An 18380-nucleotide genomic window follows, 5' to 3' on the forward strand; every position below is an offset into this window, starting at 1 on the left:
GCGCCCGGGGATTTCTGGAAGGAATTAGTCAGGTTGACATCACGCACCGGGGCAGTGCAGGGCTGCGCAGTAAAGATGCTCAGCCTCACAGTAGGAAGGAGTCTACTATGAAGCAGGGTGCTGCGAACAATGCTTTGTCTCCGGAACCGAGATTCTAATGTGTATGTGCTGATGATATGGAAATCTCTATTATTTTATCGTGCCAGGGAGATATTGTCAAATAATTCATAAATCATCGTCCTCTCATCCTAGGCCCCAGCCGCGGACCCGTCGGAAAACATACGCCCGGTCGTTTCGCAGCCCAAACTCCCCCCAGTCATCCGTGATCTTGTTGTAACTCCAGAAGCCGCGCCAAACCAGTTTGGTGTTCCGCGATGGGTTCAAATGCGCCTTGGATGACGACGGAGATCGCAGGGAGAGGTGCATTGTGTACACGTACTTCGGGTCCACGCCCTCGGTTTCGACGATCACATCACGGGGGTCCAAGGACTCCGGGGACTGGTTGGGGAGGGAAGAGGTCTTTTGTTGCTCCGGTGCTCTATCCGAGACGTCGACGGGACGTGTCAGACGCCAGCGACCACGAAGGCCATGTTTCAGGGCGTTCATCGCCACTGGCGGGATAGGTTCAGTGGCCCCAGATATTGATTGGCCGTGGTCCGAAGTCTGGCGTTGGTGCTGTCTGTGGGAAGGGACGCGCGCAGCCATGATGTTCTCCTTGCTGATGTGCGGGACTACATCCACGGGCTCGGTCGTGGAGAGGAGGGAAACCACGGATCCATCCGGATAGAAGCGCAGGTAACGGTAGTAGGTCACAATGTGGATGGGACTATTCCATGACACGTTCTGAAAAGAGGACGTGGCTCCAGGCCGTGTGTAGTTGACAGTGCTGATGTAGATACCAGTGAAGCGAATGCGCGGGTAGGACTGGAACACTTGACTCCATGAAGACAGTGGCTTGGGAATCTCTGCAGGCACCTCTGTCGGGAATGGCGTGTACCGTTGACCGTCCAGCGTGTAGATAGGACGCCCGAGAGTATCGCAGACGAAGGCGTAGTGCATCCCATGGAATCCAAACTCTGGCCGTTGGCAGATCCGTCGCCAAATATGCTGCTCGTGTGCAAAATGATATGCGAGTCGCTTGCATACCAATGCCATCCGGCCAAAAGTCGCTGGGTCCCGCAGGGCGATATGTCGTAGGATCTCGACTAATACCTCGGACGGAACATTCGCGATCGGACACGGCGGCGGAGCAGTGCCTTCGATGATGGGGTCTGCACGGGGGATAGGAAGGTGGGCAAAGGACTCGATCAGTTCCAGCGTTGGAATGACCTCGGCTTCTGCAGGCGCAGGGGCAGTCACGGGTACGGCAGCTGCAGGTCCAGCTGGCCCAGGCTGGGCAGGTTTCTTCCATACATGGGCGAAGTGTTTGTTACGATAGGCTTTATCGACACCGGCGTCCAGCTGCACATCAGTTAGCACAAAAAGCGTTCGATGAACACCAACTGATTTCCACACTCACCCGATATGCCTTGCGGTAGTGCTGAAGACTATCGCCCAAGTTGCCCGCAGCTTCCTTCTCGACGGCCCGCTCAAAGTGCTCCAAAGCTGAGTTGGGCTCCAGTTGTGCCCGACGGGTGAAAGCATCTTCCTCCTCGTCTTCCTCTGGGGCCACACTTAGCTCCCCAACCTGCTGGGCGAGCTCCTCCGGGTCAAATGAGGCCGGCGCAGGCCCCTCCTCCTCCAAGTCCTTGCGTTCTGAGGCGACATGGCGCGTTGGCGGATGCCGAGTCGCGAGCGACCGGGTCGGAGATGTGATCGAGGGCGCAGCATCATCAGAGGCTGTGGGTTTTGATCGACGAGCAACCTCTTCACGCCACTGGCGGCGGAAGGACTCGAGCTCGGCATTGTCATCCATGGCGGGGAGGGTCCCGACGTCCGGTGTCGGAGATCGATCAATCTGATAAGCCCACCGAGGGGGTTCCACCGATCAAGGTTAAGCAAGAACACCCAGTAAAGAAACTATATAACAATCGCCGCGGTCGCCATTGATTGCGTGGTGGAATAGTTTGATCTGGTTGCTCCAAAGAACGGTGAAAGAGCAGGTTTCTCGAGTCGACAAACGGCCGCTTATCTCCGCCCGCCGCCACCCGCAAAACCCCGAAAATATTCCCTGCCGAGTGACGCATTGCCCTTCTACCAACTTTTCCCCAGCAGTCGCGAGACCAGCATCGCCCTCCCAACGCATCCAAAGGTCGGTCTTTACCGGCTGAATGTCGCCCGGGCTGGATCTCTCTGCAACTTCGAACCACCCTAGCGCTCCTAGGGGTGTCCGTGGACCCGACCTCGACTCCTCCACGGAATCACTATGGACATCCCATTTTGACGAATCTTCGACAATGACGTCCACAGCACCGACGGGCGTAGCCCCGACTCCCAGCGTCAATTCTCCAGCCCCAACAGAGAATATCTCACTTGGACAACGCATGGTCTCTGCGACCGCGGGGAATATCTTGACCGGTTTGCTAGGTGAGTATCGGCCTCTGGCAGCACGGTCCTCACTCGAGCCTATACTAACGTTTTTTCTCTAGTAACTCCCCTGGACGTCGTGCGCGTACGGTTACAATCTCAGTCGAAGACCACCCTCGCCTCTCCATTTACCACACATACGACACAAACTCTCAAGAACCTTCCTCCGAACCTCGGGATTACCGCCTGTTGCCGTGAAGTGTTTTGGGTCGGAGATAATGCGCAAATCTGCATGCTCGGACCGCAAGGTGGCGTGATCGGGAGCCAGGCACATCCAGCCATTGATTGTGCTGTGGAGGAAACGCAGCGACGGACTTTTACCTCGACCTTTGATGGGCTCCGGAAGATTGCTCGGAACGAGGGTGTCTGGACGTTATGGCGCGGACTCAGTCCAACTCTAATGATGGGGATTCCGGCGAACATCATTTACTTTGCTGGATACGACTGGCTGCGGGCGGATGACCGCAGTCCCATCAAGAAGAACGTGGCGGATGTGTATGCGCCGTTCGTTGCGGGTGCCATCGCTCGTACAGCCGCCGCAGCGGCCACGAGTCCGGTCGAGATGTTCCGGACAAGGCTGCAGGCTACGCCGGGCCATGGCGCGGGCCACTTCAAGGCCACATTGGAAGGAATTCACCAAATGACGAAGGCGAGGGGCTATACGTCTTTGTGGCGAGGGTTGTCGCTCACCATGTGGCGCGACGTGCCCTTTTCTGGTCTATACTGGTGGGGTTATGAGAAGGTGAAGCACGCGCTGGAGAATACACGGCAGAGTGCGCCGTATCTCTCCGGCTCGGACATGGAGTCACCTTCCAGTGCGACGGCCTTTTTTGAGAGCTTCATTGCAGGCGCCACCTCGGGATCGGTGGCGGCATTGGTAACGACGCCTTTCGATGTGGGCAAGACGAGGCAGCAGGTCTTCCGACACATGGATGACCATGTCCCAACGAGTGCCGGCCAACGTCCATCTATTTCTCCCAAATCCATCGTCCCCGAGCAACTCTCCCTTCCAAAATTCCTTCTGCACATCCTCCGCGAAGAAGGCACGGCCGGTCTGTTCAGGGGCTGGGCAGCACGCTGCCTAAAGGTCGCCCCGGCCTGCGCGATCATGATCTCGACCTATGAGCTCGGCAAGCGCATGGCTCGCGAGGTGAACGAGCGGCGGCACACTGAAAGCTCCTAATCCTGTCTTCCTTCCCTTCTCATGCTCTTCCATCTCTGTATTTCTATCTTGCATGCGGTTGGTGCCTCGATCGCCTCCTCCCTACTCACCGTTTCCTTACTTTTGTTTATCTTTCCGGCGTCCATGTTTTGATGATACCGCATCAGCCAAACGATAGAGAAGTTTTTTGGGGTGGTTTCTTAGTCCGGGCATGTTTAAAGTGGTTTTCTGGGAACCAAAAGCACCCCGTCTGTTGTAAATACGAAATTCGTGAATAAAGTCTCCAATAATTTACACCTATCATCTCCTCCAACTCTCCCCTGTGCTGATTATTACCCTTGTTCTATCTCACGGTATTACTGGTTCTAGGGGTCCCTCGCCCTGGCATATATAAGCAGACCACCCGGGTGATGCGCTTTGACACCCGCGATCGGCGCACGTTGCCGACTTGGGGCCAAGCGGGCTGCAGGGCGCAAGCAGATGATCGCAACTTGAGGCTGAACGGGCGTACCGTCTGATTTAAGATGGGCCCCCTCCTGCACTGTCGCCATCTGTTTCCCCGGGGAATCTTTTCTCTTCCATGAGTTCTGCTTGCGTGTCCTAGATCCATGATGCCTCCGCCCCCGGCGACAGGGCCGACGCGCTCTGCATGGTTCGAGCATATCCTGGCGGCGAAGAACACGAACGTAGAGTCTGTGCGCCCTTTCTCCGCGATTCGAGCTACCAGCTGACTTTCTTCTGCTCATAGTATTGTTGCGATCCCGCCTATCGGCGCACATCCTCACAAGTCCTGGACAGCGCATGGATCAAACTCGCCGTGGCTCGAAACGGAGTTGCTTAAGCGCATGCCGCGCGCCCGCGTCCTGCTGTATAACCACGGGGAGCTGCGTGAGCGCGATCGGATCGATATCCTTGGCCAACGACTTTTGAACCTGCTGCTTGATGAGCGCAAGTATGACAGCAGTCGACGACCGATATTCTTCCTGTGTCATAGTACGGGCGGCCTCGTGGCCAAAGCGTGTCTTGCTATAGCATCGCGGGCCGAGCCGAACCAGGCCATCCTGACCAGCTGCCATGGCATCGCGTTCTTCGCAACTCCTCATCAGGGCTCGACATATCTATCGGCGGAGGAGTACCAGACGAGTATTCAATGGTTGCTTCATCTGGAGCACGAAACCCCGCTCTCCTTGAGAGAGCAGTTCCGGCCTCGACAGGACGGACTGTGGCATCTTTCGAACCAGTTCAAGGCCCTCTCTGCAGACATGAAAGTTTGGTCGTTCCTTGAGACAATTGACTCGACGCTGCATATTCTAGACCTAGAGTCGAACAACGTTGTGGAGTTCCATGCCCCGATCACTTCTATCCGATCTGGATTACTCGGCATTGAGCACGAGAACGAATTCCCCATGGGCACGGATCATGTTGGGACAGCCTGCTTTCAGGGGCAAGAATCGGCGCTAGAGGCTTTTTTGACTGAACTCAACGACTCGATTAATGTAGCCGTCGAGCTTTCCAAGAATGTGGATAACCCCTTACATGTTGAGAATGAGGTAATGGTCCAAATCAACGGGTTCTTTGAAGATATCGCACTGGGTGTTAGCGATGAGAGCCCCCTGAAGATGTGGTCTACTCTGGTTTCCTTGGAGGACTACTTGGCCCGAGGTCCGTCGGCATGTCTGCGTGAACGTTTGAAGCGGATCCAGCCTGGCGGATTAGATGACTCCTCCGTGAGCAGTTTCGATAGCCGATATTCTTCTCCGCGGGTAGTTCAAGGACCAGAGGAACCTGCACATGAAGATAAAATCGAACACGAACACGACGATGAAGAGAATGAGGAAGAGGGACATAATGAAGACCATGATGAAGAACATGGTGAAGAACATTATGAAGAAAAACACGCAGGAGAAGAACATGATGGTCATGAAACTACGTCTGAAAGTGATGACCGACCTTCAAGGCCCCCCATAAGCCACAGCCCAAGCTACCAGGACTATATAGACCCGCCGCTCCAGTCTCCAACCATTCACATTACCGAGGCATCTGTTGATGGGTTCTTTGACAGACCGGCGAGTGAAAGCCCGCCTCCTCCTATCCAACGCCGCCGGCGAAAAACGATTGCTCAAGCACTAGGGCTGGCTCACGTCAACTCCCACACGCGAAATGTATCGGACAGCAGTTCCCATGAAAATAGCTCCCGGCCTCCATCGTAAGCACACCCACTCCATACGTTACAAGTATACTTATTCATTCTTACAGAAGCTCTGCATCCCCATCGCAACAAGCTGGGTTCCTAACAATTCCCGCATCTACCCGGGATCGTATAAATCAGAACGCCGAAGCGCCGGACATCCCTCGATCAGTACCACGATTTGATCGGCCGGAACCTGGCACGGAGAAACTGCTTTGGATACATGTCCCGTATACACATACTGGATGGGTGTCACAGGTAATCCGACGAGCATGCCAGGACCGCCAAGAACCAAACTTGTATGGGCTTTTTGGGTTTCTCCCAAGCACGACACAAATACTGATCTGGATTTTTCAGCTTACGGAAATTTATAAACGATCAAAATTGGTACTTGAACCTCAACCGTGCTCGACATAGGGAACCTCATGCACGGTTCGTACGACCAAAATGTATCCACTCGAGACAAATGGACTTGTCCCAGGGGACCAAAGAAGGGGACTCGGCAGATCCTCAACTAGCTCTCTACGTAAGTGCCGCATTCTCGAGCTTTATATCAGGATTACTGACCCCCGTCGTAGACACCTTACGTGAGTGTGTCAGGCTCAATCCCCCACTCCTCTACTAACCTCATGCAGCTCCACTGGGATACGTACCGCAATCTGATCCAACGTCGTAAGGTTGTCGAAGACAGAGTCCACCAAGGACGATCTCGGCCTGTTCCATATCGAATCGACAAATCCAGCCTTGAGGCTAAGCTTATCTGGCAATACTTGGGTTGTGAGCCACCGATTCATTTTAGACGCACGCTTGACCAATTCGGATACCCCAATCTACGCTCGACTATCGCTCGCGATGACGACCAAATGCTCTGGAAGCGCACTCGCAAGCCAGCCCGAATAGACGATCAGCTTCGGGAGTACCTCGAAGCCACCAATGATGACCCAGAGGACCCAGAGCCGACGGAGTTTATGGATGGCAATGTGTTGATGGTCGATCAGCTCTGGCTCTGGATCGTGGACCAGAAGACCGTTGTCACATTCTTCCCAAACCAAGAGGCGACTACATCTGAGGGCAAGTTGTTCGAGCAGACTAATTTACACAGCAGTATCTACAATGAGTTAAATGGAGACCTGGCGCGTCGATTTGAGACTGCAGGTGATCTTGCGGCTCTCATCATGCTACACGCCACGACGGTTCTCCTAGATAAGACTCTTCATCGTGACCTAGAAGTCCTACGAATCTTTGAAGAGTCCATAAGTATCCTGGTAGGTTCTGGTCTCAATGGGTCGGAACGAAAAGCTAACAAGGTCCGGGATCGCTAGACTGAATCGGTGACAAAATCTTTCAAGCGCTTCCGCAACCGAGGCTTTTTCAATGGTGCAGCCGACTACGACCGCACTGCCGATGGCAGGGATATGACCGCTACGCAGCGTGACACGAGAGACCGCCAGACAGCCCGTCGGAACCGTGACGACCTTTCTGTACTTCTCGAGCTGCGCGACATCGAAGACGAGCTTTCCACAATCATGAAGCTGCTTGATCAGCAGGACACCGTCATCAAGAGTATGATGAAATACTTCGACCGAAACGGATGTGGCAAAGTCTTCCTAGATGCGGCGCAGTTGAGAATCGATGAATACCGGACGCAGATCGGCGAGATGAAGGAGAATAGCCATCTTGCTCAGAAGGCGGTTGAGACCCTTCTTGATCTCAAGCAGAAGCAGGCCAATGTCGACGAGTCGAAGATGGCCCGGTGGCAGGCTGAGGAAACGCAGAATCAGTCGCGGTCGTTGATGGTATTTACCATTTTCACGGTCATGTAAGACACCCCAGAGCCACTGGAGCTATCAACACAGCTAACCAGCGAAGCTTCCTTCCTCTGTCCTTCTTCACCTCCCTCTTCGGAATTAACGCCCGTGAATGGAGCGGCGTGCCCGAGAACCTTTCCTTGTCCGCCATGTTCGAGATCGGCGGTAAGCCAACACCGCGCTGACCTTCATGCCTTTTGACTGTCGACCCAAAATGCTAACACCTGCCTTCTTGCAGCACCTGCCTCCTTCGCAATAATTACCATTGCCTTGCTCATGGCGTTCAGCCAGAAACTCCGCCAAGCAGTCACCAAATCCTTCAAGATCGGCCGTGGATTCCTAGCAGAGTTCGTCTCCCATCCCATCAAAATAATCTTCCACTGGGAATCCTTTAAACGCAAGGTTCCTTCCGTGATCCCTGCCGAAGACTCCGCGATGCGCAAGCGATTCAATCAGTATCTTGGGTACAGCAATCCTCGCACACAGTTCGAGGAGGACTTTTGGCAGCGTCGGCAGGTGGAGCGGAGCCCCCTGGAGGAGCTGGAGAGAAGGAGGAGGAAGCGTGTTAAATCGATGTCGAAGGCGAATGGATGGGGGGAGTCGTTGGCGGAGAAGGTGCGGAGGGTCAGCGAAGGGGGGCTCAATGTTTGATTCAGCTTCTATTACGCTAGACACATGGTATATATAATCTTGCTTTGGCGTTTTCATTTTTCATGGACAGATGCAGCACTACAAGGACGCTATACACAATCTGCGGCCTGTTCCAGCAGACACGCCACTTTCGGCCATTCATATATAGCATCAGCATTGTGTAAATCCTCCGTATCCGAATTTTGTATGGTCCATTCCCACGGTAGACCATCAGCCAGATACATGAAGCAGCAATTAATAGTTGTTCTGGGCCTATCAGACACGCTAGTATATTCGGAATAAGATCAGCTCTAACGGAAGGTCCAAGCGACTTCAGTCATCCCCAGCATCTACAGGGGATTGTAGAGAGAGAATGTACCTGGTAGTGATCAGGTTGCCGAAAATATCGAGGCGAAAAGATCTAGGCACGGAAACGGAATCGAGGCAGACACCTAGACCTGGTGAATCAAGGCCCGCATATATCAGACGAGTTGGTTACATGTTTTGAAATCTTTCTGCCAGGTATATTGCCATACTTAGTGATGGACCATGAGGATTTGTGGTGTGGTCTCACGAGAATAAGGTTGGAGATATCCTTTCATGCAAAGTTGAGGGTGGAGGCGGCGGAATGCATACAAGGTTGCAGTGTTTGATTTTACCACTTTAAGGCACCCTAATCAAACAGTTTCCCAACACTTTCATTTAGACGTAAGTAACACTGTGTCAGGATGGTAACATTGTATGTGTTAGCTCGGCGGTTCTGCTACATCAAGTTATCCAAGACACTTATCTGCTGCAACTAGGACTTTCCATTGTGCAGGAACAACTATGAATTGCGTACCACGAAGATATTTAAGAAGAGCTCTTGCGGAAATTGTAGGATTGTTCCAGGAATACAAAGCCCAATCAGGGAATAATTCTCCAGGAAGGAACGTTCCTTCTGGTCAATGATGCTTTCCCAAACGGGGATACAGTTCGCCCCGTAGGAACGTCAAGGCAACAACAAGAACAACAGCTCCGTCAACTCTACCTTGAAGGTGTTTACATCCTCCACCTTGACAGTTTCCTTACCTCCTTGGCTTCCAGTATGGAGACTCTGGACCTCTCATTGACCAGAGCGGACTTCGAAACTCCAGAAGTGCTGAATGCGTGCAACCCGGATTTCCTCACCGGCTATGTCCATGGTACGCTGCAAGAAAGCAAAGACAATAATTCCTTTTCTCATTTCGTGCAGGCCCAATCCCTAACAACAATCCCGGATGGCTCCCCCTGGCTGTCATTGACCGGGTACTTCAAAGCGGCCGTGTCAGTCTCATCAAAGCCTCGGACATCACAGATGGACTGGCCAGAAACCCTCCAGCTAATCCCCTTGTGACGCTCAACAAGGAGAATGGTCTCGTGTTGGTTCAGCGGTTGTGTTGACCGTACTGAGGAAATACTAATCAGTATTTCAAGTTGCGATATCGCCATTTATGACCCTATTATGTGTGGAATGTCATTCAACACTCAAGCCCAGCTTCGCAAACACCTGCGAAACGTGCACCCTGGCGCCAGTAAGTTAGGTCAACCAATGACTGAAAAATTCAAGAGTCTGACGGTTTAATACAAAAAAAAACAGCCGCCAATATCACCTCTCGTCCCAAGTCCACTGCCGATATCTCGAACGGTATCAATTCTCTCAAGCTATGGGTACTGAGCGGCGGTTGGCGCGATGCGATCTATATGTACGAGCCGGGTCGCGGACCGGAAAAGTCAGTGATTGGGCGATACTGTGACGCATTGGAGCGAATTTCGTGAGATTGATATCTGCGGACGGTTGATCAACGCCTAAAAAGCTGATTGATTGCTGTATAGACGTGAAGACCTCGACTTTGCTCACAAATACGGTACGCAATTCCACCGCCGGCCTTGTCGGTCCCTCTCAGCCAGCGACATAGAAGAGCTGCTTGGTAAGTGATTGTTCTTCCAAGTACTGCCAATCAGCATCTACATTTTCAAAGTGATATTTGAGGGTCTATTTGGGATAGTGAAAGATAGTTCATGAGATATGGAGGAAAGGAAAGAACAAATGCATTTAGAATCCTCCGTTTCCCACAATTTCTGCCATCTAACCATGCTGTCTCGGCTCCATATATTGTCTTTGTCGGAATATAAGGCGCTATATTCAGGGATATGGAGAAACTTCTCCTGCTCGATGTGAACACGTGCACATCAGGTTGACCTTCACAGGCTAAATCCAAAATAAAATGTGCCAAAGAACAAGAACCAGCTCCCCCGTAGTGCGACCACACAGCGGCTCGACATGCCGGGCATCTGACTACTCGCTGACCCTTGCTCGATTCTGATGGCGTATTGATGATCTCGGACTCAACAACACCTACGTATTTCCTCTGCCATTGCTTGGCGTTCCCCTTCGGTATTAGTGCTCAGACTTCGCCGCTTTTGGCTCACTGAATAGAACTGAGCACGCCTCTGGGCGGTCGGATCAGATCAGTGAGCAGTACGACTGAGCAGAGTCTGAGCATCGGGGTGAGCAGCCCACGAAGCGACCTCAATAAAACGCCTCACGCTAGCCTAGCTCACGTACCACCTTCCCTCACTAAATTACCCCCATTATCCCATCAAAAAAAAGCACTGGCATCATCAATTATGACAATTCATCCTGGTAATCTTACTGCAGTCAATTGCGCAATAAAGGAGCCTGCTACTTCGTCAACCAATCAGTATTAGGTACATTTTATACTATAAGCTCCTGGGGACACTCCTTCTGGTACCCCTAATAATCTAATCAGACAACGGAAATTATTAACGTAACCCGTTAAGCGAGCCGATCATGTAAACGAGCCGATCAACCCAAAACACCATAGTGAAGGCGATATTTAGCAATTCTATAACTCAACAACCACTAATTGGTTTATATTAATATCAAACATAAGTTTATTATGGTGATATGAAATACCATATATCAATCTAAGAATAATTTCATGCCGGTTTTATGAGATCACCAAGAAAGCAGGTTTATCTAGCTACAAATATACATATCTAAATTAGAATGTCCCAAAACATTTTTCAGGCTTTCTAGGTAGACTATCTTTATGATGAACAGCCTAGATATCTAGTGAGACTCTATAAGAAACTATAGTTATCGATTTATAGAGTTGCTAAATATCGTCTTCACTATAGTGTTTTGGGGTGATCGCCTTGTTTACATTCGGCTCGCTTACGGGTTACGTTAACTAACTCAGGGGTAGAGCGCTCTCCATTGCTGCATTGCTCCATTTCTTTTTTTATTTCTTGGTCTCATTTCTTTTTGGCCCTTGTCAATTAGAAAAGGCGTATTTTTGATGATCACCATTCCACAATGTTCGTTTTGACGTTTCCCTTGACTTAATTATTCCCAAGTACTTTTTTTATCCTTATCCCAGAAGTGAACAGACAAGGCTATACGAGGCTGAGAGTCGGCTAAAAAGGCTAGAAATTCGCCGCCTAGTGTCAGCTGGCCCCCCACCTTCAGCACATGAGCTGTGCAACGTAACTCTAGCTCGAATGTTTCCCTTCCACTTCGAGTGCTCTGACTGAGATTTCTCCTTCCAGCCTAACATAATCGTGACCAGACACATCTGCACTGTGAATGCAATCCGGTTAACAAGGGCACCGCACTCCCGTTTCTCTTTTTCCACTCGAGCCAAATCAAAATGGATCTGAGCTATGACCCAGCCCCCATTAAAGGCAAGACCATTCTTATCACCGGCGGCGCCTCGGGCTTTGGTGCTGGATTCAGTGCTCGCTGGGCAGCTGCCGGAGCAAACGTGATACTCGGCGACATCAATCCAGCCGGCGAAGAAGTCGCGGCGCAAATCCGCCAGGACACGCAAAACGAAAATGTTCATTTCATCCAGCTAGACGTCACATCTTGGACATCCCAGGTCAATTTCTTTCGCGAATCTCTGAGATTGAGCCCGCATGGTGGGATAGATACCGTCGTTGCGAATGCCGGTATCAACAATAGCGAGGAATCTCGAGCCTTCGAAAATCCACACGTCGACTATCTGAACGATCCCAGCCCGCCGGCTCCGACTTTCAAGACACTAGATGTCAACCTCACCGGCGTTATGTATACAGTACACCTGGCGTTGTTCTTTCTACCGAAGAATCCGGGCTCGAAGCCGTGTCAACAGGAATCGGCTGCCTCGGAGTCGGGGCGGGACAGACATATCCTGCTTATGGGGTCTGTTGCCAGTTTACACCCGCTGATCACGCAGGCGCCGTATACCGTTTCGAAGCATGGGGTGCTTGGGTTGTTTCGGAGTCTACGCGTAACAGCTCCCGTCAGCGCTGGTGTACGAGTCAATATTATCTGCCCATACTATACCGATTCCCCATTCATGCAAACGCCTGTTCGGGTACTATTGGCGGGGGTGCCACTCGGGCGAAGTGAGGATGTTATCGATGCGGCGTCATATTTGGTTGCAGATACAGCGTGTATTGGTCGATCCCTGGCTACGGGGCCCAAACTGAAACTTGATTCTTCGACGGGAGAATTGGAGGCTCTTCATGATGGAAACGATAAAGAAAGAGCTGTTTGGGAGTGCTATCTACATGACTCGGACCCAGCAGATATCTTCACTCAACGGATGCTCACGGTTGTTCATGCTGCTGTGAAGGCAAGAGGATGGGCCGGTTGGGTGTCTGGTATGGCTGGTGCATTGACTTGGCCTGTTCGCCAATGGTGGACTTCAAGATGAGCACTTGAGCATTTTAGCGTGATGATACTGTATCTTTGGCTACGGCGCAATTGAATAGAATGTGAGCTTACATGCTATGAAATACCTTGCCCTGGCCAAGCTACCAGTATATTTGATTCGGAGTTAGAGATGGCATATCTCCTGGCCATCAGAATTGCTTTAAATCGACTTCTAGAGTAGCAATTTGCATTTCACAGATGTCAACATAACATGGATGTTGATGCCTTGATGGGCGCTGGCATACCTATGTATTGGCTAGTGTGGCGCGGTGCCGCGGGCTTTACATCCTGAGTACTCGACGCATTGACCGAAGTTGGTGCTAGTGACAGGCGGGTTACCAGAGCCGATCACAGCATTGATGGCGAACGCTGCCCCAGTTTCACGTTGACAGGAGTGCAGTGGCAGCAGTTGCACAACGAGAGGCCGTGCGTCCAGGCGATATCGCATAAGCCCCAGGGACATCCTCCGTCGAAAGGGAAATTTGAGGTGGATGAGAAATCTAGGTAGACACAATCAACGTCTCACTAGGTCCAAAGTCCTAGAACAATCTAAGTGGGAGCTTGGAAGCTTTAACGGATGTCTTATATGAAGGTTTTTGATTGAAAGTCCATGATGAACCTACTCTCTAGTATAACTGTTACTCCAACCCCTGATGATTTGATGAAGGATGCCTGTTCAATCCAAGCCTGAAAGAGGATCTAAGGCTGCAACTTCGTAGTCTGCAGGAAACAGGGAATGATTCTCCAGCAGGAAAGCAAAATCCAAGGACGCCGAATCCAGAAACGCCAGCATACATTTCAGTTAAGATTCATGGGATATTGATGTTTGACGAAATATAGTGAAAAATGCCGGTATGAATGAGTGATGAAAGGGACGAGATGAATGCGACCATGACACCACTCTGAAATCACTAGAGCCTTCAATTTGAGAAGGCTCGGGAAGAAGCACACCTATAAATGTGCAAGGAAGAAACATGCCCCCTGGTCAAGATAAACTTCCCGCCAAGCAAAGGAACAAGGCCTTCGGTCAAGGTTATGTGTGCCGCAGTAGCAGTGTATGCGCGACGATAGATAAGGGGGTCATGTACTGAAACATTGGGGGAGTAGTTGGTCATGTCAAGTATCAGCCAGTGTCAAGCCTGGCATATACTGTAGTCCGACCTCATGTTTCAACAGCCGACACAAGGTTCATGGCCGAGCACTTCAAGATAGTCTGCATCATCATACTGGAGTTCAGCGGCTTCGAGAGGTACTCGTCCATACCGGCCTTGATACATTTATCCCGATCACCGAGCATAGCATGTGCCGTCAGCGCCACGATCGGCGTCCGCGGGAGACTGTTGATCTTTTCGTGCTGTCTGATCTTGACCGTCGCTTCGAACCCGCCCATCACGGGCATGGACACGTCCATAAGGATCACGTCGTATCGGTGCTGTTGTGCCTCTTTGACGGCCTGAAGACCGTTCTCGACGACGGTCACGTTGTGGTTGCATTTTTGGAGGATACGGACTGCAACTTTTTGGTTCACATCGTTGTCCTCGGCAAGCAGGATTGCAAGGGAGCGCGTGAACCCGTCGGAGATGCGGTTGGTGCGGTTGCCCAGGGCGGGGAGAATGCCACTCCAGAAGTCAATTGGGCGGCAGGGTGTTGTGATGTAGGATGTTATGCCGAGCTCGCCCGCGCTCTTCAGAAACAGAGATACCACAGGCGCCACGACGACCAGTGGATTTGTGGAAAGAGTTGGATCGGCGCGCAATTTCGCAGCTGTCTCAATGGTCGGGGCCAGCATGGCGTCGAACGAGCCGCCCCAGTCGGTTTGACCTTGACCTGGATTCAGTTGGCTGTCGCTAACAACGACGGGCTCGAGGCCAAAGTCCTGTAGCATCCGGAACACAGGACAGCCTGCCGAGTCCCCATTGTCTACCAGCAAAACTCGACGTCCCCGATAGGGTGCTAGCTGCTCTGAGAAGCCCAATGGAGCTTCGGCCAGTTTCGCTCGAGACGTGAACGAGAACTTGCTGCCCTTACCCACGCGCGACGTGACCCAGATATCACCGCCCATCAGAGAAACCAGGCGCTTGGAAATGGCCAGCCCCAGACCTGTGCCACCGAACCGGCGAGTCATTGAGCCGTCTGCTTGCTGGAATTTACCAAAAATAAGGCCCAGTTTGCTCTCTTCAATGCCAATGCCAGGGTCCGTGACCGAAAACTCAAACATTGTCTCGTCGTCGTTGCACTTGCTGTCCTCAGCACGCCTAATCGTCACGCTAATTTCACCGTGGTCGGTAAATTTGATGGCATTGCCGACCAAATTCAGCATTACCTGGCGCAGGCGGTATGCATCGCCGATCAAAAAGTCGGGCACGTTGCCGTCGACGGTGTAGGACAAGGTCAAGGCCTTTTCGTTTGTTTCAACCAACAGAGCTTTCAAAACCCCTAGTACCGTCGATCCCAGGCTGAATGGCATCTTCTCAATGATCATGTGGTTGGCCTCGATCTTGGAAATATCGAGAATATCGTCGATAATGGTTAAGAGGCTAATGGCGAGGTTGTGCACCATGTTGAGCGTCTCTCGGACAGGAGCAGCAAGATCGTCGGTGTCGAGGGCTAGACTCGAAAGCCCAATTATTCCGTTCATCGGTGTTCGAATTTCATGACTGGTTATCCATATTTAGCTATTTGATTCCGGGAGAAGGGAGGGCGCTGAATCTCGCACATACCTCATATTGGCAAGGAACTCAGACTTGCTGCGATTCGCCAGCTCCGCCGCCTCACGGGCAGCGGTGTTCCGTTGAATACTATCACGCAAGCTCCAGATCATCTTGTTGATTTTCTGCTTCAGATCATCCATCTCACCAGACGCCGACACCGTAATCAACTTTGTAAAGTCTCCGCTCATCGCAGCCTCTGTAATCTCACCAAAGGCTCGCACCTGCGAGGTGAGGTTATCGGCCATGATATTGACGTCTTCACTGATAGACCGCCAGATACCATATGAGCCGTCAAGTTTCGCTTGCCCACCAAGCTTGCCCCGAACACCCACGTCTCTCGCCACGATCTTCACTTCTCGTGCGAATTGACTGAGGCCGTCCACCATGCGGTTGATTGTTTCTTTCAAAGTGAGAATTTCGCCCTGGGCATGGACTTCGATCTTGGTGCTTAGATCGCCCCGAGCAATGGCTTGAGTGACATTTGAAATCTGTCGCACTTGCTGCGTAAGATTCTGGGCCATTGTGTTGACGTTGTCTGTCAGATCGCGCCACCGACCCTCCACGTTCTCCACTTGCGCTTGTCCACCCAATGTGCCATCTGTGCCTACTTCGCGAGCCACACGGCTCACCTCGAAGGCGAACTGGTTGAGCCGGTCAACCATTGCGTTGATAGTAAGTTTCAGATCTAGGATTTCGCCCTTCACGTCGGCTGTCACCTTCATGGTGAGATCGCCACGGGCCACGGCGGTCGTCACCTTGGCAATCTCACGGACTTGTTGGGTCAGGTTCGAGGCCATGCGATTGACGTTGTCGGTGAGGTTCTTCCAGGTACCCTCTACGCCGTGGACCACGGCCTGACCACCTAGTGTTCCATCCGAGCCAACTTCACGAGCCACTCGGCTCACCTCAAAAGCGAACTCCCGCAGTTGGTCGACCATAGAATTGATAATGTTCTTGAGCAACAAGATTTCACCTTTGCAGTCCGCCTGCACCTTCCGGGTCAAATCGCCCTTGGCCACCGCAGTGGTGACTGTGGTAATGTCGCGGACCTGGGTGGTCAGGTTGTTGGCCATGGCATTCACGTTGACGGTAAGCTCTTGCCAGATTCCTTGAATGCCGTCGATGTTGGCCTGCCCCCCGAGGACTCCCTCGGTGCCCACCTCACGAGCCACTTTGGACACTTCCTGGCTAAAGACTTGCAGCTGGTCCATCATCGTGTTGATTGTCTGCTTGAAGGTCGCAATGTCGGGCGACATCTCCAGAGGATGTAGCCGTGCGCGCTGGGACAAGTCGCCATGAGCAACCTGCGTAATGATCTCGCCGATCTCGCGCAGTTCTTTCTGGAAGGCTTCATTGATGTGGGTGTGTTTGCGAAGCTCCTTGCGGAGAGTGGAGCATTCATGTTCGACGTCCGCGATGGCGGAGTGGGACTCGCGACGGTAGATCAGTTCTTCAACAATGAGAGATATGAATTCTCGCGGGACGGAGATGTTGGGGCTCTCCTGGTGCTGCAGCGCGGCGCGGGCCTGGAGGAGGTCGGCATCGCTGACCAGTGCTAGTCGTGGAGAATCCACTAGCGCAGCCATAGTAGACAGTTACAGTGCTGACCGGTGCTGGGCGGGCTAGGAATAGAAGGTTTGACGTGCAACCAGCCTTTCTCGGGCCTGGTCAAGGTTCCTCAATCGCACCTGGGCTGGATAAACTCGTGTCAGCCAGCAGGACGCAAGAATCGGCCGTGTGGTACCCCAATCATCCGGCATGAGACATAGAAGCAGAGGGCGGGAACTCACCAGGCAGGGCGGACTCGTCCTCTGAGAGCAGCAAACAGATGGATGGCAGGTGCAGCAGCACAGGGACTGAGCAGGCGCGGCTGTATACATTACCAACCGACGCTCAAGTGTACCACAACAGATCCCCACTGGAAGAACTGATTTGGTGGAGATGGAATATGAGCAGTGAGGTTGCCCGGCAGTTTCAAGTTTCGGCAGCAGAGGGAGAGTGGAGGAGGGGACGGTCTGGGGTGACACCAGGCAAGTTCCGGGGGTCCTCGCAAGGAGGGAAAGGCGACCGACCGACAAATCCAGGCGAAGTTGTCTGAGGCAGGCGAGTCTAGACCGCCGCTGATGGCGCTCTCTACGCGGCCCAAAACAAACCATGGTCGAATAGCCGACGGACACAGCCAATGGCCCCGCGAGGGACGCCTCCCAGAATGCCAGTCAGCGGGCGGGGCACTTAACGGGCCACGGACCGTGGCAAGGGGGCTTTTGTGGTCCCAGATTGTCTAGGATAGCCCTGCTGGAGGTATTCCTGATGGTCAGTCGGAGCACGTACAGTCGATCGCAGGCAAAGCTCAACCAAGAGAGATTGTTTATGCACTGCACGTGCAGATCGCCCGGTCGATCGCAGGTCCACTGTCGCTCGATGCTGGTTGGCCATCCCCGGAGATTCGTTCCTGAGTTATTTGTGGATTACTACATTTGTGCATCTACTACATTCGAGCCTACTTGCGATCACTCCAACAGTGGAGGGACCATCGGACTACGTTGATCGGGATTGGGAAGAAACAGAGTATTCTAGCATCATCGAATGCATTAGAGCCACACAGAGATGG

General features: G+C 52.3%; 6 protein-coding genes across 6 annotated transcripts; 4 read left to right on the forward strand and 2 right to left on the reverse strand.

Moving 5' to 3' along the window:
* Positions 1-243: 243 nt before the first annotated feature.
* On the reverse strand, positions 244-1915 carry N7482_010515 (putative F-box protein (Pof7); the record flags this gene model as incomplete). The annotated part of the gene is made up of 2 exons (XM_056692639.1): positions 244-1461; positions 1520-1915. The coding sequence occupies 2 exons, from the start codon at positions 1913-1915 to the stop codon at positions 244-246; spliced, it is 1614 nt and encodes a 537-aa protein (XP_056538596.1).
* A 355-nt stretch (positions 1916-2270) lies between these two features.
* N7482_010516 (putative mitochondrial carrier protein) lies at positions 2271-3709 on the forward strand (the record flags this gene model as incomplete). The annotated part of the gene is made up of 2 exons (XM_056692640.1): positions 2271-2526; positions 2589-3709. The coding sequence occupies 2 exons, from the start codon at positions 2271-2273 to the stop codon at positions 3707-3709; spliced, it is 1377 nt and encodes a 458-aa protein (XP_056538597.1).
* A 590-nt stretch (positions 3710-4299) lies between these two features.
* N7482_010517 (uncharacterized protein) lies at positions 4300-8335 on the forward strand (the record flags this gene model as incomplete). The annotated part of the gene is made up of 9 exons (XM_056692641.1): positions 4300-4379; positions 4437-5894; positions 5945-6175; positions 6234-6402; positions 6455-6463; positions 6512-7141; positions 7199-7695; positions 7746-7849; positions 7923-8335. The coding sequence occupies 9 exons, from the start codon at positions 4300-4302 to the stop codon at positions 8333-8335; spliced, it is 3591 nt and encodes a 1196-aa protein (XP_056538598.1).
* A 1066-nt stretch (positions 8336-9401) lies between these two features.
* N7482_010518 (uncharacterized protein) lies at positions 9402-10271 on the forward strand (the record flags this gene model as incomplete). The annotated part of the gene is made up of 5 exons (XM_056692642.1): positions 9402-9498; positions 9549-9714; positions 9770-9867; positions 9933-10107; positions 10169-10271. The coding sequence occupies 5 exons, from the start codon at positions 9402-9404 to the stop codon at positions 10269-10271; spliced, it is 639 nt and encodes a 212-aa protein (XP_056538599.1).
* Positions 10272-12009: 1738 nt separating this feature from the next.
* On the forward strand, positions 12010-13059 carry N7482_010519 (short chain dehydrogenase/reductase; the record flags this gene model as incomplete). Its single annotated transcript, XM_056692643.1, has 1 exon — positions 12010-13059. One exon carries the CDS (start codon positions 12010-12012, stop codon positions 13057-13059), a length of 1050 nt encoding a protein of 349 aa, XP_056538600.1.
* A 1161-nt stretch (positions 13060-14220) lies between these two features.
* Positions 14221-17355, reverse strand: N7482_010520 (Histidine protein kinase NIK1; the record flags this gene model as incomplete). The annotated part of the gene is made up of 2 exons (XM_056692644.1): positions 14221-15715; positions 15779-17355. The coding sequence occupies 2 exons, from the start codon at positions 17353-17355 to the stop codon at positions 14221-14223; spliced, it is 3072 nt and encodes a 1023-aa protein (XP_056538601.1).
* Between the last annotated feature and the right edge of the window lie 1025 nt (positions 17356-18380).

This window comes from Penicillium canariense, assembly GCF_028826845.1.
Source record: "Penicillium canariense strain IBT 26290 chromosome Unknown utg000008l_segment0_segment0, whole genome shotgun sequence".
In the NCBI taxonomy this organism is placed as follows: Eukaryota; Fungi; Ascomycota; class Eurotiomycetes; order Eurotiales; family Aspergillaceae; genus Penicillium; species Penicillium canariense.